The 21390-nt window shown below is 35.0% G+C and overlaps 1 protein-coding gene across 1 annotated transcript in view; it reads left to right on the top strand.

The window, feature by feature from the left end:
• Positions 1-21390, top strand: part of Enpep (glutamyl aminopeptidase) — an 82227-nt gene that overhangs the window by 31544 nt on the left and 29293 nt on the right. The window contains exons 7-11 of the mRNA XM_047567329.1: positions 3331-3465; positions 5651-5716; positions 10885-10950; positions 11091-11239; positions 20499-20578. Of these exons, the coding sequence (XP_047423285.1) occupies positions 3331-3465; positions 5651-5716; positions 10885-10950; positions 11091-11239; positions 20499-20578 (496 nt within the window). The remainder of the gene's footprint in view (positions 1-3330; positions 3466-5650; positions 5717-10884; positions 10951-11090; positions 11240-20498; positions 20579-21390) is intronic.

Raw genomic sequence — 21390 nt, 5'->3', positions numbered from 1 at the left:
CAGTGTCAGGGATAAAGGGCAGTATGAATTGGGAAATCCAATGTGGAGCTAGTTGACTTCTAGTCCTATCCCTGGTCCCTAAAAGGCAACTGACCACCACAATCTGGAGATATCCTTGAGAGAGTCACTTAATAACACATGTTGAGGCAGTAAAAAAAAAAAAAAAAGACAGCTAGCATAGAAAACGCCAAACCCTGTGTTCAAGAAATTTCTATGTGCTAACCTTTTGAAACATGTCTGTCTTAGTTTGTAAACTATTTACCCTAGGCAGGTTGCTCTAATAGTGTAGTGAAGAGATAAAAGAATAAACTTAATAGTTAGCTACAAGTTCAAATCCTGTATACATCATTTCTTAGATGCATGACGGGAAATGTGACCTTGGGCAAGTTATATAAACTCTCTGTCAGCTCTTTCTTCAGTGTTCAATAAGGACATTGTTCTCTAAATTGTTAGCTTAAAAACTTCCAAAATGTACATGTATCAACTATTAACATAAAGTGTGCTCCTGAGGAACCTGAACAAAAAACCTGTGTAAACTCTAGAGATTTTTTTTTTGTTTTAGAAAAGTCAACTGTGCTTTTTATTTATATTTAGATGGTGTTAGTATTCTTATCTGTACCCATGAAAGTGTGTGTCCACACACATATAGATGTGGGAGAATTAGGAGGTTGTGTTCTATGTAGAATACTGCCCTCTACTGGGAAAAACTAAAAATATAAATGCTTGAAGCTCTTGCAATTTCCCTAACCTACTTTTAAAGTGAAAAATCTAATGTACAACTATTGCTTCTTTTAAAAGTTTAACCTACATCATGATTTTTCAGCTATGGGACTGTTGACATCTGGAGCAAGATAATTCTTTATCCTGTGTATTATACATCCCTGGTCTCTGTCCACCAACTGCTAGTACCCCTCTCGCCCCAGTTGAGGCAACCAAAAATGTCTTCATGTACTTCCAAGTGGCCCCTGAGGGACAAAAAGTTTCCACAAATAGATGAGAATCACTCATCTACACTGAAAATTGCTGATTTCATAATTTATTGAAAATAAACTACATAAATGGAAAATCACTTCAGCTTTCTCCCAAAGGAATATGATCCCCTTCTTATATCAAACTGTTGTAAGAAATTATAATGTTTTAATAGTGTCTGATATTCCAGTTTTAGTGTTTCAAAAACACTGATAAAATTCCAGGAGGATTTGTTATGCAGTTCTTGAATTTCAAAGAAATTTAATCACACTGTATAATGTATTCAGTTTATTCATTCCTTCATCCATTCATTTGTTCATTCTTCATTTAGTAAAACTAGACAGGACCCTAAAATGAATAAAATGTATTCTTAGACCTTAATGCATTCCTAATTTGAGATCTTATTGGTGAAGGGGTCAGATAAAAAGAGAGAATTTGTAGTACCACAGTAGTGGAATCTTATTTCTTTTTTGTAATCTAGGTTTTTTTCTTCTTTCTTTTCCATATTGTTTATTGGTGTATTATACTTGTACTTAATTGTGGGATTCATTGTTACGTATCTGTACATGCACACAATAGAACAATATAATTTGGTCAATATTGTTCCCCAGCATTTCCCTTTTCCCTCCCCCAATCCCTTTCCTTTATTCTACTGATTTCCCTTCAATTTTTATGAAACACAACCCTTCCATCTTTCTTTTCCCTTTTCCTCTCTAATTTCCACATGTGAGAGAAAACATGTGACTCTTGACCTTCTGAATTTGTTTTTTTTCATTTAACATAACGTTCTCAGGTTTCACTCATATTCATGCAAATGACATTATTTCATTTTTTTGTGGTTAAATAAACTTCATTCTGTATATGTATGACATTTTCTTAAACCATTCATCCATTGGTAGATACCTAGGCTAGTTCCATGACTTGGCTATTGTGAATTGTGCTGCTATAAAAATGAATTTGCATGTATCACTATAGTATGATGACTTTAATTCTTTGGGATGAATACCAAGGAGTGGTATAACTGGGTCCTGTGGCAATTCCAGGCCTAGTCTTTTGAGGAACCTTCATACTGATTTCCATAGTGGTTGTACTAATTTACAATCCCACCAACAGTGTAAAAGTGTTCCCTTTTCTCTATATCCTCTCTGGAATTTACTGTTGTTTGTATTTTTGTTGTTTTTGTTTGTACTCTTGATGGCTTCCATTCTGACTAGAGTGAGATGAAAGCTCAGTGTAATCTTGATTTGCATCGTGGAACATTATTTTATCAGTAAAAAATTTGAGGGTCAGGAAGGTCATATAACCTTCCAATATCACATAGACAACAGACGGTGAAGCCAAGACTGCAGTCCAATTTCCAGATGCTGAGAATAGGATTCTTTCTGCTTACCCAAACTGCCTAAATGTACAAAAATCAAAATCCAAGTACAAATTATCTTGACTGGCAGTCATCATTCAACAGCAGTACCTTTCCTTTTATAAATGGAAACAATAAAACTAGAAAATGTAAATGAATATGCCATGTTCCCCTTTGGGAAATATTTTAAGTAGGCCCAGTAAAGTTTCTTATTTTTTAAATTACTAAGGACTTAATAAAGTTAAATTTCAGATTCTTATTCTTTAAGAAACAAAATCATAATAGCAGCTAAGGTGTTAGGTTTTCACTTCATGCCGGGAACTATGTCAAGTGCTTACCATGAATTATATCTTCAATCCTGTTCACAAGTCTACAAAGGAGATGCCATTATTACCTCTGTCTAGTGAGTGAGGGAACTTGCTTAAAGACAGCTTAGAACCAATAAAGTTGGACTATACCATTAGACCTCTCAACCACTCTGTTTTGTTGAGAAATATGAAATGAGAAGTGAGTATCAGAACTAAAGAATAAGCTAGTTCTTTTTATTAATTATGAGTCATTCAAATTCCAATGACAAATTCACAGGAAATAAAAACTGAACGTCAATTTTGGCAGATTGACCGGCTTCTTCACTTAATTCTCAGAACAAATCCATGAAATTATGTCACCATTCCCATTGCACAGAAGTGGCAATGGAACTTGAAAAGTTTGGCGTAGTCCAAAAGTCACACAAAAGTGGCAGAAACAGAATTCAAAGATGTCATGTCTGTTTGGCCTGTTTATAGGAGAATGAAGTCAAAGAAGTTATAAATAGAAGAAGGGTATGAAATCAGTACAGATCGATCAATGCAAAACATGATTGATTTGAAGGCCCACTGTTCATTTTAAATAATTTGAGTCATTTATGTTAATTTTCCTTTCAACTTTTGTTATATATGGTATTATAAAATATGAAGCAATTGGAAAGAAGTGCTCTATTTCTTTGGCTCATTCTGTCATTTCAGCATGACCAGATATTACTTGAAGATGTATTGCCTGTACAAGAGGATGATTCTTTAATGTCTTCACATCCAATAGTTGTCACTGTGACAACCCCTGATGAAATAACGTCTGTTTTTGATGGAATATCCTATAGCAAGGTGAGCTATGGCATTTCTCTAAACATCTTCTTGTTTACTGACTTTTCTTTCAAGTAGATACCTAAAAATGGTAAAAATGGTCAGATTATGCCAAGTGGGCTCTGGAAAACAGCATTTTGATTTTTATAATTAGTAGTCATTTAACAGTTATATTTCAGAATCTGATTGCTTAAGGATCAAGATAATAATAACTGGACGTTGCCACAGGATTTTTGAATTCAGTGTTTAAATTTTTTTCTTTTCACTTTTTCTTATACCCTCTTTCATTCTGATAATTGAACATTTAGTCTTTAAACATCAAATTTTAAATTGTTTTAAAGACAGTATATCTTAATTTTCTGCTAAGTCATCTGTCAATGAAGAATTCCGTATATGTGGGCACTTTTTCTAGTAGAATCCTTTAATGCTCCCAATAAACATTTAAATTCAATTCAGTTGGATGGAAATATTCTTATCCATTTTTACATAAAATTTAGACAACTCTGTTCACATGTTATAAATGAGGAATTCTTATCCAATAAAACTTTTTTATGAAACATTGCTGAAAATCCATAACCCAAAATTTTGTGCTACTGGTTCTCTTCCGCAACATCTCCTACAGTCCTTCCTTCAGATGTAGCCCATTCCTATATGTCACATCATTTAAAACTTTATTTTCATAATTTTCCACTCTGGCTTCTATGGTTTACCCACTACATTAAGGTACTCAAAAGCTACTGCCAACTAATACATTTTGGTTTGGGTGGTGTTGTTTTATTTTTATTTTTTTGCTTTTTTGTTTTGTTTTGTTTTGTTTTTGTACCAGTGTTGAACCCAGGGGTGCTTAACCACTGAGTCACATCGCCAACCTTTTTTGTCTTATTTCGAGACACAGTCTCCCTAAGCTGCTTAAGGCCTTCTTAAGTGCTGAGGCTGGTTTGAATTCACAATCCTCTTGCCTGGGACTACAGAGGCATGCAACACCAGGCTTGTTATTTTAAGTGATGCCTAAAGTATAGTTTTATTTATTTTTATCATAATTATTAAAATAAATACTATTAAAATTGACTTGAGTGAAAAAACTATGTTTTAGTATTTGAAATTTATAGCATCATGTGTTTTGGCTTTCCTTATATTATTCCCATAGTGTTCTTTTTTTTTTTTTTTAGTCTTCTTTAATTCATTTTTCCTTCATATTATCAAGTATTCTTTTATTCTTTTATCCTTCTGTTAAAATGAAAATTTCTAATTTACTTAACAGCCTATTTCACTAGCTCCCATGGGAGAAATTAGAACCAGTTCAAATAACTTGAGTTCTAGATACACCTGGAGCTTAAGATATTAAGTCAGAAATAAATAAATGTTTCTATGTCATAGTAACCTTCTTACTAGGTATGAAAACAATTTAAAATGCTTGATAAATTGTAGTAAAAATTACTAAGTAGGGTAAGGAATGTTTTTCTAGTCAGTTATTCAAAAATTTAAGGACTGGGGTCGTGGCTCGGAAAGAGCACTTGCCTAGCATATGTGAGGTATTGGGTTCAATCCTTAGCACCACATATAAGTAACTAAAGTAAAGGTCCATTGACAACTAAAAAAATTTTTTTTAAAACTTTAATAATCTTATAAATAGTGCACCTTAATATTAATCTTATAACATGTGAAAGAAAAGTAGAAAACAGGTATTCATCAGATTCTTCAGACAAAAGAAAAATGAGATAAACAACTTTTACAAAGATTTTTTAAATCTAAACTATATATCCATATTAAACAGATAAGATAAATCTTCAACTCTCTATGTCCCTCTCACAAATATAATTTTTTTTCCTGCATGGAGATATATTTTATAATTTGCCAGAATTTTACACTGAACTATTTCTTCATTCATCGAAGACCCTGATCTTTTGACCGTTTCTTTCGTTTACAAAGCTCCATCTGCTGGTTCATTTGGGGAAGCGCAATGATCCTTTGAACCTCAAGTTACTGAAATAATGGTCATTTTAGCAATTCCTTTACCTTTTGGTTATTTTAGAAATGTGTATACTAGGGTGTGCAAAATGGTACTTTTATCCTAAAATCATAGATCTATAACCATGTGATTTAACAGAATCATCTTCAAGAAATAATCTCACGAATATGGTATTGAAATACCAGCCACAGTAGTGATAACTGTAATTTATCAGTTTCATTTCTTTTCCCATCATAGGGAGCTTCTATTCTTAGAATGCTTGAAGACTGGATAACACCAGAGAAATTTCGAAGAGGATGTCAGGTATGATTTATTATTTTAAGTGGCATTGCAAGTAAGCTATACTGACCTGTGACTGATGAATGTTAAGAAATACAATTAAGAATAATTCCTTTTTTACTTTCCTTACTCAGGGATAAATGATATAGCAAAAGGTTATTTCATAATAAAAGGTTATTTCACGTCCAGTTAAATGTCTATATTGTATCTATAATTATCAAGTACCTGAAGTATCATGGAGAAGTTTAAACAGCTTAGTTATCTTTGATACACTTTACATGTGTGCTAGTCAACTCTGGTTGCCATAGCAAATAAGTCTTGATGGGCTCAAACAACACAAATTTATTTTCTCCCAGTTTTGGAGGCTGGAACTCCAAGACCAAGATGCTGGCCAATTCAATTCTAGTGAGGGTCCTCTTCCTGTCTTGCAGATGGCCACCTTCTTGCAGTGGCCTCACATGACGGAGAGGAAGCACTGTGGTCTTTTATAATAACACAAATCTCATCAGTACCTCATCTAAATTTGAGTACCTTCCAAAGGCCCCATTTCTAAATACCATCCTAAATACCAGAATTGGGTTCAGCATATAAATTTCAGGGGAACACAATCATTCGATAGTAATATGATATTTATATCATATTATATGATATAATATATATCATATATGTAAATATATATATGATATTTACATTTTTAATGTAAAATCTGTAAGGGTCTTCCCTTACAGTGAATGTAAGACTTTTTCCTTATAACTGGGTTGGAAAGTGATCAGTATAAATATCATTTTTATTATGGAATCAATAAATAAAGAAGACCAACTTCCTTTTGGAAAGAGAAATGAAAATTAATTTTCTAAATTTAAATTTTTCACACATCCCACTTAAGCATATTATTCCAGTGGATCATTTGGTTTCACTTTTGTTTTTCTTGAATACCATCATCCAATTGTCCCATGGTTGGTGTTTTATAATATGTACTATTAAAGCCATAATAGTGTGTCCCTCTAACTGTCCTATCTGCAGGTTGGTCCCCTACCAGCCTAGAAATGGGAACCTGTTCCTACCCCTTCTCTTCCATCTCCAGAGTCCCTACTGTGATAACCCAGGTAGTTAGGGGGAGCAGTGCTGATGGTATCCAGCCCATAAAGCAGAAGCAGAAGACAGTTGGAGCAGGGTCCCACTAACTCTTGCATGGAGTACCAGATCTTTTTTAGGATGTGATTATCCAGGACAGTGCTCCATTCCTAAAGCTTTCACTATGGCTGTGTCTTCTCATGTGGCACTTAACCCTCTCTATGATACCTCAAAAGGAAACAGTCCCCTTCAGACCAATACTAAGATTCCCAAGTGATTATTAAAGTAAGAAGACTAAGATTTAGGAAATATTTAGGGAGTGGACTACTATATTTTACTCCTTTGTTCATTAGTAAAATATTCTGTGTGGACATAAGATACAAAGGGAGAAGCATGTGCATGAGCTTACATGCACATGAGAACATCTTGTAACTTTTCCATCGGCTTCAAATTCAATTTTTTTTTTTTTTTTTTGTACGAGGGATTGAACCTGGGGATGGACATTTAATCACTGAACCACATCCCAGGAACTTTTTATTTTTTATCATGAGACAGGGTCTTCCTAAGTTGCTTAGGGCCTCACTAAATTGTTGAGGCTGGCTTTAAATTTGTCATCCTCCTGACTTTGCCTCCTGAATTGCTGGGATTACAGGCCTGCACCTCCTGGGCCAATGTGCCCAGCTCAAACTCAAATTTCATCACATCTTCTCTCTTGTGAACACCCTATGGAGGTACTCTGTCTTCTACATCTTTGCATATACTCCAATGCCCAGTAGAAAATGTTACACATATTAGGTGATCCATAAGATTTTTGTTGAATGAATGAGTGAATAGTCTATGATAAATAGTATTGTTCAACATAGAAATAAAAAAGAAATTTCATTTTCAAAAATTGAGTTAAAATTCCATTTGCAATGTTTTCATTCTAAATTAAATTTTTACTAGTAAGCCACACATCCTTGGTATCTTCAGAGCTGACTTTAAAGACTGACTTTAGAACTGATCTTTCTTATTCACTTATTTAGACCAGTGTCAAAAAAGTTCTTGAAAACAAATAGCTAATATAATAATTCAATCATACACATTTCTTTTAACCTCATGTCTATTATCATTAATTTTAAAAGTTGTCGCAAACTAATATTTCTCAAGTTAAAAGTCTTCCTCTATCCTGTGATTATGTGTAATACTAAAAACAAATTAGCATGAATAGATAACTAATTTTTTCATACCATTATAGTGCTATGGAATGAATTTGTAAAACCACTGAAGTATTTACCCTTTTTTTCAATCATCAAATACTAGCTAATATCTAAAAATAGCATATGATCAATATAGGCCACATTCAGTAAGCTCTCAGACCAACAGGGACATTCTTTCACATACATAGTTCAGGCACCTGAACAATAGTCTCCTTGGATTGTGATCACCACACAATGAATGTGGTCCAGAAGTCCCAGTGTGTTAGATTGGAATTCTAGTTCTTTCCCTTATAAATACTGACTCTGCCAGAAGAGGTTGCCATTAGTTAACCTGGTGGTGATGAATTAGGTGATGACAGATATCTGTTCTCTTTTGTACTCATAAAGCTCCCCCAAATCCAACCTCAGTCAGAAAAATATTTAAATGGTTTGGGGAATAAAAGCAAAGTCTTTAACTGGAAAATCCTATTTTTGATAAATAAATCATTGAAATTTATCTATTAAAAATAATAGGTTATGGGTCATTAGTAATGATATGTGGTTATGGAAAAGAAATAAACATTGTCCTTTCTTTTTCTTCTAGTATTAGTAGTATTCCTGGTAAGACAGGAATGGCTGAGCTGGACAATGTGCTCATGCGCTTTTCCTTCCTGGAATATTAGTAACAGAGACACTGTTCCTTCCTTTTGTGTTTACGAGTGTCCGCTTATGAGGGACTGTGACCCAGGTTGTTGTGTAACTTCAACAGGAATGACTACATTGTGATTATTTGAAGTAAAGAAGGAAATTTCTTAATATAGAATATGCAGAAGCAGTATTCCATATAAAATAAAAATTAAGACCTTTTAACATAATGTGTATATAAATTTTCACTCAGCCTCTAGTTCCCGAGAAGCAATAAATTACAATTAAAAAAAAAAAAACAAACCACCATTTTGAAATTCACACACGCTGATCCAGGATTCAGAATTCTCTTCACAATAATCTTGGGCAAATATTTTCACCTTTGTAGGCACTTAGGTAGTTAAACAGAGCAGTTTTCTTCATCTCAAAAAGGTGGGTATTGTATTAAGTAATATGTAAAGTCCCTTCTAGATTCAAGATTGCCTGTTTCTAAGCTCAAGACCTGTGAGAATACAAATAAAATCTAAAGTAATTTTAAGAAGATAGTCAATATAAATTGTCATTGACACATAGTCTTTGTTATGGTAATTATTACTATCATACCAAGTATACAATTTTTTAAAAGATACAATGAATGATTAATGCAATATTCTGGAATCAATACCTAAAAAAAAAAAAAAAAAAAAAAAAAAAATGATAGATTATTTCTTCTCCTTTCCTTTGCCTGCCCTCTGGTGGTAGTGCTGAGAAGTGAATTGATCAAAAGAACTTAAATGGAGGCCGTGTTCCAAATGGGCTTTCATGCTTTCCCAGGCTTCCTGGAGTTCTACTAATCTTGTTTAATCTCTCTGCGCTTGAAATGAAGAGGAGTTTAGAAGATAGTGTGACTTAGGTACAGCACCTACTGAAAATTATAGCAATTAGAGAGAAAATGATATGTGCAAAGTTAACCATGAAGAACAAACACCTAAGGAGTCAGAGATTCCAAGGCACACACCTATAATCCCAGAGACTCAGGAGGTGGAGGCAGGTGGATCCCAAATTTGAGACTAGCTTAGGCAACTTAGAGAGACCTGTTTCAAAATAAAAAATAAAAAGGACTGAGAATGTAGTTTCATGGTAGAGCACCCCTGGGTTCAATTCCAGTACTGAAACAACAACTAAAAAAAAAAAAAAAAATATTTTTTTTTTGAAAGAAGTTTCTATATCTAAGATTTTTGCATTTTAGGGTTTTTTTTTTTTTTTTTTTTTTTTTTGGTGGGGGGAAGGGTACTAGGGATTGAACCCAGAGTGCTAAACCACTGAGTCACATTCCCAACCATTCCTTCCTTTCTTTCTTTTTCTTTATTTCAAACAGGGTCTCATTAAGTTTCTTAGGACCTTGCTAAATTGTAAGGCTGGCCTCAAACTTGCTATCCTCCTACCTCAACCTCCCAAGTCTCTGGGATTGCAAGCATGCAACCACCATGTCAGGCTTAGACTTCTACATTTTAAATGGTACAATGCTGGAAAGTAACAAGAGTGATACAGCAGGACAGAAGAAACTTCAGAAAGTTTCCTGCAGAACCTCAAGCTCTGTGCAGTTATGGGATTAGGAGAAGACTGGGAATTTTCTTTGGGACTATGTCATACTATATCAGAAAGTTCATATACAGAGAAAGGTTTTGTGAACAGAATTATCCAAAGGGAGAGAGCCTTCTGTTTTATTTTATTTATTTATTTATTTATTTATTTATTTATTGTGGTGCTGGGGATTGAACCCAGGGCCTTGTGCTTGTGAGGCAAGCACTCTACCAACTGAGCTATCTCCCCAGCCCAAGCCTTCTATTTTAAAGATTCATATTTTTTAAACATTTGAAGAGTAAAGACTTATTCTTTAAATAATTTCCTCACTTCATCCATCATTATTATTATTGTTATTGTTAAAAAGACTGTACATTTATTTCCTTAGAGCAGAGGTCAGCAAACTACTGCCCACAGATCAAATCCAGTCAGTCTACCACCCAACTTTTTAAGTTTATGAAGTAAAAAAGCTTTCTACATTTGAAAATGGTTACAAAAAAATCAAAATAGAATATTTCATGACATACGAAAATTACATAGAATTCAAATATCAGTGTGCATATATACCTTTTATTGGAAAATAGCTATGCTCTTTCATTTATAATGTTGTCTCTGGTTGCTTTTGTGTTATGGAGATAGAATTGAGCAGTTGTGAGTAGGGCTTCAAATCACATTATAGAAGTTTGAAAAGATAGCACTGACTTCCAAAGTACTTGTATCTTTTACATACAGATTTACTTGGACAGATTCCAATTCAAGAATGCAAAAACTTCAGATTTTTGGGAAGCGCTGGAAGAGGTAAGGAACAGTATATCCCTAAATATTTCTTCTTCTGACTTACAAAAGATTTACTAATCATTTCTTTACCTGACTGTTCGATCCTTTTATCTTACCTTATTTGTAAATTAATTAATCTCTCTCTATTTTTTTAATCGTAGGCAAGTGATAAACCAGTGGCAGAAGTAATGGACACCTGGACCAGACAGATGGGTTATCCTGTGGTTAGTGTGAATAAAACAAGTATCACACAGAAGCGTTTTCTGTTGGACTCAAAAGCTGATCCTTCCCAACCACCTTCAGATCTTGGGTAATGCATTTCAGAAAAAAAGTAGAAATTTGGCAGAAATACTAGTCATTTGCTTAATTACTGCTCTCCAGTACATGATTGATGTGTGGTAGTTTAAAGGCACAGTGCTTTTAAGGGAACAAGAGATTCAAATAGCCAGGTGGTCTCCAGGTTCAAAATGGTAGACTGACCACATACTGATCTTTCCGAGATATCAGCAAGTAGAGGAATGAACGTACTAAAATAAATAAGCCCATAAGAATAACAAAAGTAGGACTGGAGATATAGCTTAGTTAGTAGAGTGCTTGCCTTGGGTACAGAAGGTTCTGGGTTCAATTCCCAGCACCACCAAAAAATAATAATGATAATAATGAAAGTAAATGGGTGGGATTGCATTTATTATAGAATTTTGTGAAACAAAAGCAGAAGGAGGAATAATGATAGAAAACCTGCAGCTGGGTAATAATAAAGGGACCTCCCTGTCCCTAAACAGGATCTGGGCTCAGTGTCAGCATGAAGAGTTCAGGACAGTAGTGAGAAGCCAACCTGAAAACAGGACAATTCAAATGATTTCTAAAAGCAGGACTTGTGTCCCTCCACTTTCTCCATCTAACGACCAGTCCTTTCTCTACACAGAACTCTCAGAAATCTTGTAGTGACCTCAGGCAAGAATACAGAGGGCTTATTTACTAAAGAAATAAACTAAAACAGTGGAGGAGAGTTAAAAATTTTCATTTCATCAGGACTCCCATTGGCAAGATGGGGGAACTGAAGCTCCCATCAGACCTGTTCAGTGAAGAAGCCTGTCTGCAAAACACATCTCCCTCCTCAATAGTAGGGAGACTGTGTACCAGCTGTCAAGAATAAACAACTTACTTCTTTTTCTTAAGTATGAATGGATAGTCAGGGTGGCAAAATATTTGAAAAAAATGTAGAAAAATGAAAGGCTAAAATCCCATGTGAACAAAAATGCAAATTTAAAAAGTGACTCTATAGGAAGTAGGCTGAGGAGACATAAAATAAATTCATGAAATATATTCAGAGATAAAAGAAGCTCTTATACCTACTAACACATAATGTCTTGGGAAGGACAAATGGAGAATACAAAAGAACTCTAAAAGTTTACATTTTGACTGTCAAAGAAATTAATAGGATTATTAGAAGTAAATTGGGGGAATTTTCCAAAAATAAAGCAAATACATATGCAGCTGGTAAATATGAAGTAGAAGCCAAACATGGAAAGTGTAGCACCTGACTTATAATAAGAGTTCCTCAAAAAGAATGGGCAAGTTATGTCAAAGACATAGCAAAAGATACAAGAATTCTGAATGGTCTGCTTAATACCCAGTACTTCATGCTTAGCATGTGGGAAGTCCTGAGTTCCATCTCCAGCATGAAGAAACAAAGCAAAAGCAGACCATACCTCCCTCCGGATGCATCCTCCGGAAATTTCAGAAAACAAAAAGACACCAAAGTTAGCATGGCATCACACTGTGACACAGCAGCCCTGAAGGCAAGAACAGAATGGAGCAATGCTTCCAAAATTCTGAAGCAAAAAAATATTTACAGCATCTGGTTGTACATATAGTGAAGCTACACCAAGTATGAAATTACAGTAATGACATTTTCAGACATGCAGTCCAGAAAATGCTTTCTAAATAATGCTTCTAGAAGGTTATTAAAGTGGGGTTGAGGGTTCCAGGGGATAGAGAAAGAGAGTGAGGGGATATGGGTACATTTTTAAAAAGAGGAAAATGTGAGACAGGGGATCCAGAAAACTGCATCCCACTGAGAGAGTCATGAAAGGATGTGCTCCTGGTGCCATGAGAGCGGGACGGCTGGGGCTGAGGCTGGCAATCTCCAGAGCCAGGGAAAGTCTCTGCAGTAGACAGTGTGGAAATACTTGCAGAGTTGGTGAAGGCCCCTCACTTTGGTCAAGTATAAAAATAGAAAATTTAAAAGACCATATGTGAAAATTATAATCCAAAAAATATGAAGAAAGTAGAATAAATGTATGCCACTAATAGAGTAATCAGAAAAAGGAGCCCTGTGGTGGTGGCACATAACCTATAATCCCAGCAACTAGGGAGGCTGAGGCAGGAGGATCTTGAGCTCAAGACTAGCCTCAGCAACTTAGGGAGGCTCTCAGCAACTTAGTGAGACCTTGTCTCAAAATAAAAAATAGAAAGGGCTGGGGATGAGGCTCAGCAGTTAAAAAGTCCCTGGGTTTAATCCCTAATATTAAAAAAAGAAAAGAGGGGCTGGGGATATATAGCTCAGTTGGTAGAGTGCTGGGTTCAATCCCCAGGACTGCCAAAAAAAAAAAAAAAAACCCAAAATAAGTAAATAAATAAAAGAAAGGATGAACGAAAAGAAAAAGAAAAAGGAATCCATTTGACCTTGATGTTAGGAATATGTTATTTAAGTGGTACAGGAGCTGTGAAATTGAAGCACAGAGAAGGAATATCACTGAATACACTTCTTAGCCAACAGTATGCATATTTCATAAGTATTATTTATTGGTTTTCAACTTTTATAATCAACCAATGAATAACATGTAAAAATGTTGTTATGGTGGCAGAAAACATTGTAACTATAACCTATCTTATCATTGTAATAAGAAAAAAATACCTGACCAGAGAGAGGAGATGGAAGAGGAAGAAAAGGTGGAAGAAAGTGTAGGGTAGTAACTCAGTGGTGGCAGGAACAGGCGCTCTTATCAGATTGGTGACGTCATGTTGTCTATGATGCTATGCTGGTAACTCAACACTGGAAACAGTGGGAGCATCAAGGGGAAATGGGCAAATGCTGTTTTGTCCTCTGAGAGCTAATTATTATGCAGTCGCCAGCACTCCAGGGCTGTCCTCACTTAACAGTTAGGAAAGTAGTAAAAAACGAAAACTCAATGAAGCAAGAGTGGTGGCATGAGCGTATTATCTAGAGGTACATTTGTAACCTATAGAAAAGCTAAAAATCATTTTCTTTTACTTTTTTAAAATTACATTTTAAAAGGAGAATGGAAAAGAAAGCAACATAAGTGCACTAAATCACCCTCTAGTGAATGAGTTAATACATATTGTTTAAACAAACAAAAATAAATAAAGTTAGGATAGAGAACTAAAACCAGAAGCACTTAAAAGGAGATGACACTGAGTGAGGTGCTGGCCTGTGGGGAGGATGGGAAGGAAACAGTGGTTTTCCCACATTGTTTCCTAGTTTTTGATTAATGGTGAGTTTATGTACAAATTGCTCAAACTACATTCTTCTGAGCATTTAAGCAGCACTTAGAAACTTAATCAAATTCTCTTGCACATAGCATTTATAAATACTTAGAATCAAATTCTTCTGATCACTACCAGTTATAATTTCATTTATTTAATTTCATAAATTTAAATTTATTTCCAATTTCAAAATACAAACACCTGAAGGCTTATAAATCTTTTTGGAAATTATTTCTTATATATTTTTAGAAATTAACAAAATTAAAACACAAATACTATTTACCAAATTTGAGTGACATTTTTCCTCATGTCAAAATCAAATCCTCCATTTTACCAAGCGAGATTTTTTTCTAGATCATTTAAACATGGATATTGAGACCAGGTTTTCTAAGTATTTCAATGAATATTACAAATCCAATGTGTTGTTTTCTCTAATCTGCTAGGTTTTTAAAAATGTTCCAAAGAATGTAAAAATTGATAAAGCATGCATAGCATAGCCAGAGATCTCAAAACTCATTCCATTTGTACAAGTTCATTCAGCTTGTACAAAGTCTTGATGATATGAGCATCTTTGCATAATTTATTTTGTATGCATTTCTGGGGTACCAAGCACCACTCCAACTGAAGGGTAAAAATCAGACTCTTGGGACACCCAAACTGAATACAACATTTTGGGAACATCATCCTGGCCCAGCTAACCCAACTGAGCCCCTCCTAGGTTGGATACTAGGTGAATAGCATAGCCTATTACTGGTCCCTGGACATTGTTCCAATTTCACTCAGTCCCAATTATTATTGACCCTTCTTGCAGCTTTTAAATATTTGGTTGGGGTAAAGAGCATTTGAACCCATCCCCACCCAGGTGGCCCCCAATCTCCACTGCCTGGTTCTCAATGGAGACACTTTGTCTTCCTCTTTCTTAATGATTTCCTTGGCATTATTTTATTATTACATGTATAAGTTCTTTGGTAAACTCAATGATTTAGGAGAAATTAGAATAACTTGAGGAAGGAGAATCTGAAGTTGTGAAGATAGTGTTTTGGAAAGTGTAATAACTATGAACCGGTTCCTTTATAGTTACTATTTTATGTTCTAGCAAGTTACATTTGCCAACTTTAATACTGTTAAAGCTGTTAGATATTAAAATTTAAAAATATTTCTCTCTTGTGAAACAAGCTTTCTTTTTGAAAGTCTCTCGGTAATTATTCTCTCTTGTCATACATGTCCACTGATTGACTGAGCCTGAATTAATTGGGAGAGGGGACAGGAGATGGAGATGGCAGGAGGCAGAGGGGACAGAAAACATTTTTTTACCAGGATGTGATATTGCAGGAGAGCAAATTGGTGTGAGGGGAGTGACTGGGATATGCAAAACAAACTAGAATATGGAGGAAGGCCTCAAAAGTTTAAAAGAAGCCTTGTACATATAATATGCAACATATACTGGGCATTGGCTAAGTGGCCAGCACTATTTTAAGCACTTTAGATGTGTTTTTTGAGAACAGTTGAAAAAATGAGGCAGAGAGTGATTAATTATTCAAGGTCACACACAGAGTAAATGACAGAGCCTTGATTTGAATGGAAGGCAAATCAAGAGACTTGACTGAACAGCAGAACAACTGGAAAAGTGGTGGGAGATGAAGGTGAGGAGGAAGGCAGGGACAGGTATGCAGGCCACATTAAAGATTTTGGACAAGAGCGTGCAGATTCAAGGATTTTAAGGAGAGGATTGGCAAGATTTGCACTTTTCAAAATTGCTCTATGGCAGCACTATGGGGACACAGATCCAATCAGGGGTGTCAGGTAAGATGACATTGCAGTGTGACCTGTGTGAGAACTGGAAATGTTGGGCCCCTAGTAGGAAGGTGGCCATGGCTGGATGCTGTGGCAGATAGTCCAAAGATTTCAGTTCAGCATTTTCAATTAAAAATTAAACAACAGCCAGGCACAGTGGTACACACCTATAATTCCAGCTACTCTGGAGGCTAAGGCAAGAGGATCACAAGTTTGAGGCCAGCTTGTGCAACTTAGAGACACCTTGTCCCAAAATTAAAAAAAAAAAAATAAGTAAAACAACTTAGGGTGTCGTTCAGTGGTGAGACACCCCATGGGATTGATCCCTAGTACTGCAGCAAATAAATAATATGCAAGTGATTTAATCATGAATTTGCAGAGAACAATTTCCTTTTAGACTATTGAGCTCATTTTGTAGGACAGTGGTCATAACCACATTTCTGCAGGACTGAAAAGTCTTTATAGACACATTTTTATGATCCATATACCACAACCTGTTTTCTATTTTTAATTCAGGACTTTGGGAATTTAGTCACACTAACAGCACATGCAGTGTTTAAAAAAATTAAAATCGCCAAAACATTTTACTGTCCAAGGTATGGGAAAATGGAGAGTACTCAGAATTATGAAATGAACTACTTCCAAGGTGCTGGTTGGCACCTAAGCTGGAAAAGCCTGAGGCATTCACCTCATTACCAGCCTGTGCTGGAAGCCTCAGGCACTCAACTCTGCCACAAACAACAAGGTTCAGAGAAGTGGGGTGTCTTGCTGTAATACAAGTTCTGAAAATCAATAGTTCACACCAGCACAAGGAAAATATGAAGATGCTCAGGGAGTATATGTGTATACTTCTTTATTTTTTATTTTAGAAAGGAAAGACTAAAATTGAAAAAAACTCTTTATTTTTCACTTTTTCCTCTTCATAATACATGATTGAAACATAGCTCTGACTTGCTTTCAGGTGATAATTCAATGACAAAAGTCGATGAAACAGTTTCTGTGATGGTTCTATTAACAACTATTTCTTTTGTAATTATTGTTTCATAGTCTAGTAAATTAGATTAGTCATATTAAATACTTCTAGAGTCTTTGGATATTAGAAAGAAAGAAAGAAAGAAACCCTTGTTGGGCTGGAGATGTAGCTCAGTGGTAGAGCACTTGCCTAACATGGGTGAGGCCCTGGGTTCGATCCCCAGCACTGGAAAAAACAAAACAAAAACAAAACATTCTCTCTTGCAAAATAAGTTCCATTGGGAAAGTTCCTCAATAATTGTTTCCTCCTGTCATGTGCCTACTGACTTGTTAAGCCAAAGACAGTCAACCAGTGTTGATTGGATTTTTTAACTACTCCTTAGCTATGAATTCCTCTCCACAAAAACAAAAACAAAAAATTATTACCAAGTGAACTAAATATATCAAGAATAAAATCATTTTTTGTTACAATAAATATTCAAATATTATTCATGAGGCAGAGTATGGAAGTGTATTAAGACATTTTTCCTCTAATATTTGTCTTTAATTCCTACTTTCAGATACTATTTCCATTTTAGATTCATAGAAGCATGATTTTGGGTGATCATTTGTCATAAAATCTGTGTACTTGTCCCAGTTTTATAAAACAAAAACAAGGGGATGTTATGCATGAATAGAAAAAGAAACCTAGAAAATAGATTTTTCCCTGTTGAGAATATTTGTTAAACATCAGCAGTAGCTCCTGAGAAAGTAAAAAAGAATACTGTTTTTTCACTTTATTTTTTAAAAAATCAGATCATAATAAACACCTTCATGTAACCAGAAAGAAATTGGTCCTTTCTCCAACCCTAAGGTTCATCTTCTCTCTGTTCAAATGTATTCCTGTTTGGTGGACCATGCGATCAGTTAAGTTGTACTGTGAGATGAATGGCCTTTTCTAAGTATGCTTCTCATTGTTTAATCCAAAATGAGGGAAGTTTTTACTGAACAGAATCTTTTTAAAATTCAAAGGACTCCCCATTTTAACATTATGGAGGCACCATCTCTTACAAATGGGCCACTTCCATATTTCCAGCAGGCAAGTTTACTTGCCTTTGAAAGTCCATGTGTTGTAAACAGGCAGAAGAAATGGGAGTAGTGTGTCATCCTGGGGCAATTAAAGCGTTTCCCTGGAGAAAACTAGATTGGCCATTTTTAGTGCTGATGGAGCCTGTTTCATGGTATACTAATCACACATTTAAAAAACAAATTTTGATACTCATGAATTTCAGGTAGCATAGAGAAGACTCTAACATTTCATTTATGTAATTTTCATTTCTTGACATTTTGTATTCCCACATCTGTTGCTCAACTTAGATTAGGTTAAATTATGTGATATTAAAAATCACCAAATTGAATAACCACAACCTTCTATCATTTTTATCTTTTGATACCCTGAAAGTCCTCAGGGAAGTATTTTTATACATGACCTTAGTAGTACAGCTTTTGCCCACTTTTAGGCATGGTGTAGTCCTAGCAACCATGCTTTAGGGTGAGAGCCAAGATGTGAAGTCCCAGTGCTGGGGAGAGAGCTCAGTCAGTAGAGTGCTTGCCTTGTAAGCACAAGGCCCTGGGTTCAATCCCCAGCACCAAAAAAAAAAAAAAAAAAAAAAAAAAAAAAAAAAAAGATGAGAAGTCCCATTGTGCTCTGCATCCTCTGTTGTTCCAGTCATGTTTGCCACTGGGAAAAAGATGCAGAAAATGTTAGTCTGTGTGGCAGCACAATATTAACAGGGATGTGGTTATTTAACAATGTCTGTCTTAGGAGAGGCTGCAAGTGCTCTTAGGATGGCTTCCCTAAAAGTAGACCCTGAGATGATCGTTTGAGTGAAAGCGACTCCTTAGGAAGTATCTCTAAGGAATGATGGTCAAGATGGGTGTAGGATAGGGAAAGGCGAAGAAGGGAAGGAAGTCCAGCAGAGGTGCTGTATGAAGCAGTCCAGCAGAGGGTACCTGGCTCAGTCCTGCACATAAGTTCTGGAACCTGTGCAGATCATACTTCAGAGTGTTCCTGATGCATGGGGTAAGAAAGGTTCTCACACCAATCAGTCATTGGTCAGGGTGGCATCCAGAAGAATGCAAATTCTCAGGAACTTCTGGCTTTCCTGCTCAGACAGCCTGAGGACAGCCCTCTGGCAGAAAGACCCAGGTGTTGGTTGCTGCCTGGGGAAAGCACAGTGGGATCTGGGTTTCTAGGGAATAAGCATCAACTGTGTCCACAATAGGACCCAAGAAATAATTTATGTACTCGTTTTATGAAACTTATAGTCAAAAAATTCCACTGCAATAAAATATTCCAAAGGAGTCAGTAAAAAGTCCTGCAAAACACTTCAACAGTATAAAGCAAAAAAAAAAAAAAAAATTACTGTTTCATGTAGATAGCAAAAATCTATTCTCCTTGAATAACAAATTTTAATATATTCTAAAAGGGAGAAATGCCAACCCTCATTCTCTGTTAAGGAATTGAATGTTGGCAGAAAAACCAACTCTGAGTAGAAATTCAAATCAGTTATTGGTACCTAGATTCATCTTCTCTCTAGATACATGAGATGATGCATTTGTGATTGATATGAGAACCATCAAATGGCATTGGTGATCTCTTTTTTGAGATTTCAAGACTAAAATATTAGGTATATATTTTATCCAAATACAAAGCTACTTCCCCACCATTCTGTAAGAAAATACTAAGTAGCTAAAGAGAACAACTGGAAACCCCTGAAACATCTCAAAATTTTTCCTTTAGAGCATGTGTTCTCATGATTCTAGTTAAAAGAGCGTGTAAACTTTTGGAAATGGCGGTGGTGTTATAATTTAAATGTAACTTCTAAAATGTAATTCCTTAATAGAATTTTGCAGACTGCTTTTGAATTTTAACAATGTCTTGTGTTCCTTGACAGAAACCATAGCATATAAGGTGTATGCAAGCATGTATTCAAATGCTCAATGTTATGTGTGATATTTTATACTTATGTAATTTATGCAATTTCTTTATTCCAAAGCCTCAAAGCACTTCATTGAATAATAATCATCCTTGGATAATTTTTTGATGCAAATTTTCACATTTTATGAATTTATAGAAATTAGGAGCAGTTACCTGACATATTTTTATTACTAAAGCACAATTTATTAACTGTATTGGTTACATAGTACACATTGGATGATTAGATAAGGAAAATATGCTTGTCTTGATTTTTACTTTTGACTTTTTTTTCTTTTAGTAATAAACAAATTTTTTTCTCTTTAAAAAATTTTAGCTACACATGGAATATTCCAATTAGATGGATGGAAAATGATGTGTCAAATATTGACATCTACAATAGGTCAGAAAAAGGAGGTAAATATTATCAATTGATTTATTTCTTCTTCGAATCAATGTTCTACATTAAAATAACTGTGAAGAGGCACACATAAAGCTAAAAGTTAAATGAATTTCAGCTTAAAGAAACCTCTTAAATAATTTATTGATGAGTCTAAATCTTTATCTACAATAACTTTTCTACTTTGAGATAATCTTTTTAATAATTTGCCATGACTGACATAATAATGAATACCCACACCCAAAGAAGAAGAGCTGCCTACCCAGCTTTGGGAGATCAAGGTATAAGTTGGCTTCATTCCCTCCATCCCTCCTCTCTCCTTCCTTTCTTCTTCTTCTTCTTCTTTTTTTTTCCTTTATATCAAATAAATATATCACTGAATTTCTTAAAATGTTTTGTAGCAGGCCTGGGTTTTTTTTAATGCTCTCATTAAATTAGACCACTCATTTTCTTAAAGTTTTTCTCTTGTTCTCTCTATTGATTTGTCTTTTTCTTACTTGAAAAATTCTAGAGTTATATAGAAACAAGGAGACATGATCACAGACTTCCATATCACCAAATAATAATAATAATAATAATAATAATAATAATAATAAATAAGGCAGGTTTTAGCACTAATCCCAGAAGAATCTTGCTTAATACCTTTACCAATATACTTTTTTTTATGTCTCAAAACTTGTCTTTTATTTTTATTTTGCAGTACTGGGATTTGAACTCTGAGCCTCTTGCATGCTAGGCAAGTGCCCTCCACTGAGCTACATTCCCAGCCCTTTTTATTTATTATTTTGAGGCAGGGATATCACGAAATTGTTGAGGCTGGCTTTGAAAC

Source organism: Sciurus carolinensis, chromosome 10 (assembly GCF_902686445.1).
Source record: "Sciurus carolinensis chromosome 10, mSciCar1.2, whole genome shotgun sequence".
Taxonomy (NCBI): domain Eukaryota; kingdom Metazoa; phylum Chordata; class Mammalia; order Rodentia; family Sciuridae; genus Sciurus; species Sciurus carolinensis.
The sequence above is the reverse complement of the archived record's forward strand: the minus strand, read 5'-3'. Positions and strand labels throughout refer to the sequence as shown.